The sequence below is a fragment of the Dermacentor variabilis genome, chromosome 9 (genome assembly GCF_050947875.1).
Source record: "Dermacentor variabilis isolate Ectoservices chromosome 9, ASM5094787v1, whole genome shotgun sequence".
Classification (NCBI taxonomy): Eukaryota; Metazoa; Arthropoda; class Arachnida; order Ixodida; family Ixodidae; genus Dermacentor; species Dermacentor variabilis.
Window position 1 is genome coordinate 72840497 of NC_134576.1, and position 6000 is coordinate 72846496.

Below are 6000 nucleotides of genomic sequence, written 5' to 3' on the forward strand. Positions count from 1 at the left end.
TGACGGCATGGTTTGCGTTCCATCTAAGAATTTCGAGGTGTCGCTGGCGGCGGTGAAGCGCTCACACCGCTCGGCTACGTGGTGACGGCGCCGGCAAACTTATTTTGGTTTAGCTTCGAAGCCGCCGCGGATAGCGCTTCAAAACGGCCCCAAATGTATACATTTGATATAGCTTAACCTTCTCCTCATCCTAGTTTCACGCATCAAAACAAGAAAGGCCGGCTGATATTTGCCGCGTCTAGGCCGAGATGCCCGATTACGGGCTCGTCTCGCTGTGCGTCAGCAGCTGGACGCTGCTTTCGAGAGGAACTAGGCTCCTGTTGCAGCTCCCTTTCGAGATATAGCTTTGACACTGATGATCGCTTGTCATGAAGGGTTTAGGCCTGAGGTTTTGCTACTTACCATTACTTTCCGTTTAAAAGAAGCTATTGTAGCTGATGTTCGGGACACCGACGGCGTGGACGCAAGCTACGCACCAAGGGAGAAACGGTCCTTCCCTTTTGATTGCCACAGGAGGGCGCGGCATGTGAAGTGCGTGTGAAGGAGGAACTCATCGGCCTGAAGGAGGAAAGCGGCTGGTTCCTTCGTTCTCGCTACCTCCTTTTTTCTAAAGTGTAGAAAGGAATGGCTCGTGAAGGTATACAGATCGGGAAGCTTTGATGGCCGTCAGTGGAGGTTTGAAGCATCGACTTTGTAGCCAAAGACGTCTTCAGGAGCGGTATCGACGAGTGAAATGTTAATTATTGATAATCCTTCACGAAAGGACGCACATTGGGTCCCTCCAGTGTTACGCCCACCACATGACTAAGACGTTCAGCACGGCACGAAAAGACACGCTAACAGATTACCGCCAATGCTCTACACCGCAATAAGGTTCGCAGGCTTTTATGGCACTGTCAATTTATTATTTGTGTCCACGTTGTACAGCATTGGGTGGTTTTCAGGCGCCAAGCAGCAAAAACAAACAACCGGGTAATTTTCAGTGGCGGTCGATTGTTTTAACAAGCCACGGCAAATTGCAGCAATTTTTACGTTCGTGGGGCTGTTTGTAGATATTTACACCTGTAACCTGACAGATTACAGCATCTGCCACTGGGCTTAGTTTTTGTTGTGCTAGTTATGCTGTTACGGTTTTTAAATATTCTATGGCTTGGCTGCAGAATGCGAGGCCTGTCATGATTGAAAAACGATATATATATATATATATATATATATATATATATATATATATATATATATATATATATATATATATATATATATAGGTAGCTACATTGATACATGCTTACGTAGAATAAGAAGGAAGCCAGTACAAATTTGGCGTGCCACGACGACGTCATGCAGTAGATGATTAATCTTTTTGGCAGCCTTGATTGATTACCACACGCGCCACTTATCGGTTGTTTGAAGTCCATATTTTTCGTTCTAGACAGTCCTGGCAGTTACATTATGAGTAATTTTAATGAAAAGGCAACGCTGATTATGTAAATTCTGCTTCCACAGGTTTTGTATGTGATTTGAGGCACACAGTCTTCGCGAGCAAGTAGAATAAGCGGGTACGGCAAACGCTTATTCATCAACTTCGCACATTTTCCGGTTATTGGACTGGTTATATTGCAAGCTTGAAAACAATCCTATTTGAAGACAACTCCGTTTCATACGACCCTTGGAAAACGTTTGTGCTTCAAGGTATTCATAACCAAATTTAACGCTGACTAGTCCAGTTTCCCAATTCAGAAGTGGGAGTCTCAATGCAAAGGCGCTTTTGCTCCTGACGTCGAATGAAAAGAAGGTGCTCAGTCAGACTGTTTGTGTTACAGTGGCGAGATCTCAAATAAAGCGAGTGGGTGCATACTGGGCACTGACACGAATGCCACAATACAGATAGTATGCTGCGTGTGACGTCAGTGCATTGCTGTCCAAATAAATGAAAATATGCGACATGTAAGGCATGACATCAGCGCTTGCAACGTCAATAGCGCCATTCTTGTAAACATACAATCAGCATTCGATGATGTTCTCGGCTGCTGCTTCCTCCGTCTCCATCACTTCTGCTCTTCACTTTGGCGCGCTGACACTATCGTGGTTTCTTGGAGCATATTTAGTCGCCTGATGCCGTCTGACGATCAATAAGATGCCACAGATTTACAAGCAACCTTTAAGCACAACAGCACCAGTCACACTGCCATATTCATTTACATAATTACTCCCAAATGGTCATAACGGGGAACTTCAGAACAGGAAACGTTGGAGAACTTTTTATTTATTAAGCGATTTAATGTCCATGCGTTTCTTGTGTTTGTTATAACGGCATTTTCACTTCGCTTAACTTTCAGGTTTGCGTCCGAGGCAAGTGCGTGCAACCTTACGGACGATAACCGCTGCACCCAATCAACCGCATTTATTAGGCACTGAACAAATCTTCCGCACTGTACTGAACAGAGGTCTCCGAAACCCAATAAAGTTGAACGTTTTGCACGGAACTTATTAAAAGGAACGCAGCCGCCTCAAGGGAATAAAATGTGCGTATCACATTCTTATATGTGTCCGGTTGCATGGTTTCTTTGGCAGTATACAATGAAACACATTGTTGTGATATATGGAACTTATTGATGCAGCAGAACTGCGCATACTTTTAGAAAAAAATTTATTTCTAAGCAATGTAATCACATGCATCATCATAGAATGTCACGATGGTGCACAAATAGCTGATATAGGTGTTGCGGAATTATATTCCTGAAATTAAACTTAAACAGCTTTTTTGTCGAAGTCCGGATAGAAATGGGGTGGGGGGGGAATGGAATTGGAATGAACTAGCCTCGGTTCCACAGATGTTCGTTCGCTTTTTCCCTGAAAGCATTCTATGGGCTAGGATCTCTTCAGGAGTTTCCTTCATGATATCCAGATCATGAAAACTCCCCCTTGGTAAAGCTGCTCCACGTGCAGAGGTCAAACAGATGAAGTCCGGGAGCACAACTCAGTCACTGGACCCTGAGCTTAATGCAACGAAGATGGCGTATGACGTTATTGGGCCAGAAGCTGGTCACCAGCACAGATCCACCAGCATCAGCACCACGGCCGGCCTGAGCTGCTCTGTCTGGATGCTCTGTTTGTAAACACGCCGTGTTGGCTTAGCTGTTGTGGTGTTGCGCTGCTAAGCATCAGATCGCTGGACCAAGCCCCGGCCGTGGCCGTGGCCGGCGGAATGCGAAAACGCCCGTGTCTCGTCCATTGTAGGCTCGTTAAAAATTTCTAGTAGTTAAAATTAATCCGGAATCCTCCACTACGGTGTTCATCACAAGCGTATCATGGTTTTGTCCCGTAAAACCCCAGAATTCAGTTCTGTGCGTGGAAACAAAATTAGCGTCACCTCCACTTATGCGCTTAGCGAAAGCTGTGTATCTTATGAACAATACATGGAGAGATGTGCAACACGTATATTTTTTGCCGTTTCTCTGATTGTGATTGCTCAAAGAAGTGCACTTTCCCCTATTACTTTAAACAGAATACGTTTATAAAACTCCAAACTGGCACTCGATAGAAAAAAAAAAGTTGTAGTCCGGCCGCGTTGAGGAAGTTCATGGCCATCAACTACATACACACGCAAGCACATACACAGACAAGGTAAAAAGCAATTGACACAACCAGAGGCTGAAAAACACTGATTTTATAAGTTCCCATAGCCAAACTGCGTTCACCAGTGATGCGAAATATTTTTCCTCTAGTGGAAACAGTTGAACCTATGTTTGTCTACTTACTTCTCGCCCTAAAACATATTTGTTGTAAGGTGTTTGTTCCTTCCGTTCAGGGTATTCTCTGATATTTGTTCCCAAAGTGCACATACATGAATAATAAATAAAACATTTTTAGGCGAAAATTTGCCTCAAGCCATGAAAAATTTGTCATTCGCTTTTTTTAATAGTTAGGCCATTTTTTTAGTCGTATAGCCACTTCTCACATATCAACTGCATTAATTGTGCACTTGAGGCATGCAGGAAATAGCGTAATTATAATGAACTACGACTGTTTTTTTCTTCACGAAAAGCAGGGAGACCATCACAGTCACTTTAACTGTTGAGTTGAATTCTTTTACTTCAACTGGGCCTGCAAATGAAGTAAACGATTGCATCGGGCGTTGCAATGTAGTGACCATTTCTAAAGAAATTTAATGAGCTATTGTAGACATGGCGGTTCTCTAACAAACATTATGGATTTAGTAAGGACTCATGAAGTACTCCGAGCATTTTCTTCTATACGCCCACATAGTCATGATGTACGTGTATAACATTTTATTGCAGGAACAAATGTTTGTGTCCTTGCTTAAACAGGTGGAACTGCAACAGTGAAATAACTTTGCTATAGCTGCATTTTTGTGCAGCACTGCAATCTGAATTGCTGTTTATTCACTGTACCTATGTGGATAATTCAAGATTTAGTAGCCTCTCTATAAAACCATCATATAATATATAGGAGAAGCAGCAGGAACAAGAAGTCATTTATTTGGATGTTGTGCTTGGTTTATTTGTCAGATAGGCGAAAGGCTCAACGGCTTCAAATTTACATAAGACATTCGGCTACAATAACACAAAAGACTCTTTATTCGGCGACGTTCTGGAAGTATTGCAGATCATACTTGCAAACAACGATGTGTGCCCGACTCATCCCTTTCCCTTGAGAGGACCTCATAATGTACCCACTCAGCATGCCCCACTGTGCTCTTGGCAAATCCTGTAAAATGGGCATGTCCACTTCGATTCTACCCTGATACATAGATATATGACCTCGCCTCACATATATGTTTAAACAACGCCCACCTACTATATTAAGGACTATTATATTTCTCGAATTGACTGAGTGGCTTTACTTTCCTTTTGTGCCAATGGCAAAGTGTCACTGGTGATGCGCCTATTAGCGTACAATCATCCCTTATTGGTATGTCCGACTGTGACAAAATTCGTCGAGAATGCCTGCATGTTCTTTCATAGGTGTCGTATTTTTCTGTGCATAAACTTGCCACCACCAAATTGTACGCATTCCTGTTTTGTGGGAAGCATATAAATAAACGCTCTACATATAAGCTACGACTCGCATCGATTCCAATATCGCTGCCAGCTTTGCACTATTGATGTTCTTTCTAGAGAACTTCCCATAAACCACCATCAAAATAGTGCAGCTCACACTGTTAAAACAAAAAAAGACTTCCTTTAGCGTGTCTCAGACGGCTGGTTCAGATAGCTCCGAAATATACCAGGACGCGATCATCATTGAAAAAATACTATATGTGGATTTATTTCACCGGTGAATACCTTACAATGTTACTCTTTTCTCTCAAAAGCTTAGTTTGCTCTGCTATATTTTTGCTAGATCAATATATACCGCTTAAAAGAAGTGAAACAAAAGTATGAGGAACATCGTTTACTCGGATATACAATGTCACCTTTGCGGAGGGAAGCAGGAATTGGCAAGTGTTAGTCAGAAAATTTGTAATTTAGCCTTTGAACATTGAGTTTGTTCTCTTCCGCCTCATCCTCTACAGTCTCAGCGTAGTTCCTCCCCTTTGTGAAGCTTTAAAAATAGGGCTCCCGAAATTATACGAAGAAATGTTCTTGTGACTGCATGCTTCGTAATCATGAAAAGAATTCGTGCAAATATTCAAGAGTTTTCGTCGTGTGACTAACGCTTGTCTGCTGTAGAATTGCAATGGTCCGCAAAAAATGACCTTCTCATTCAAGCGCTCAAAAGCATCGAAGCGGATTGTTGCTTGCAAGTAAGCTGTCAACTTGAGTACGTGCTCGTAAAGACAGACATCCTCCTATTGCGCTAACCACATACCCTTGCTTGACATAGCACATTACCATACAAGCGTTTATTGGTCTTGTAACCTATATTACATGAATATCGGATTTCCTAACACGTACTTTGTAATGCACATATGCAGCGTGTGTGTATTTGTATCTTGTCCCAGTCTCTTGCGCTATGCTTCTGGAACGATGAAAACCA

The 6000-nt window shown here is 42.6% G+C and overlaps 1 protein-coding gene across 3 annotated transcripts in view; it reads left to right on the forward strand.

Annotated features, from left to right (window-relative positions):
• LOC142558062 (venom metalloproteinase antarease-like TserMP_B) overlaps positions 1–2526 on the forward strand; it is a 154160-nt gene extending 151634 nt beyond the window's left edge. For all 3 annotated transcript variants that reach the window (XM_075670224.1, XM_075670225.1, XM_075670226.1), the window contains one exon: positions 2337–2526. In XM_075670224.1, the coding sequence (XP_075526339.1) occupies positions 2337–2378 (42 nt within the window). In that variant the 3' untranslated portion in view covers positions 2379–2526. The remainder of the gene's footprint in view (positions 1–2336) is intronic.
• The last annotated feature ends 3474 nt before the right edge of the window (positions 2527–6000 follow it).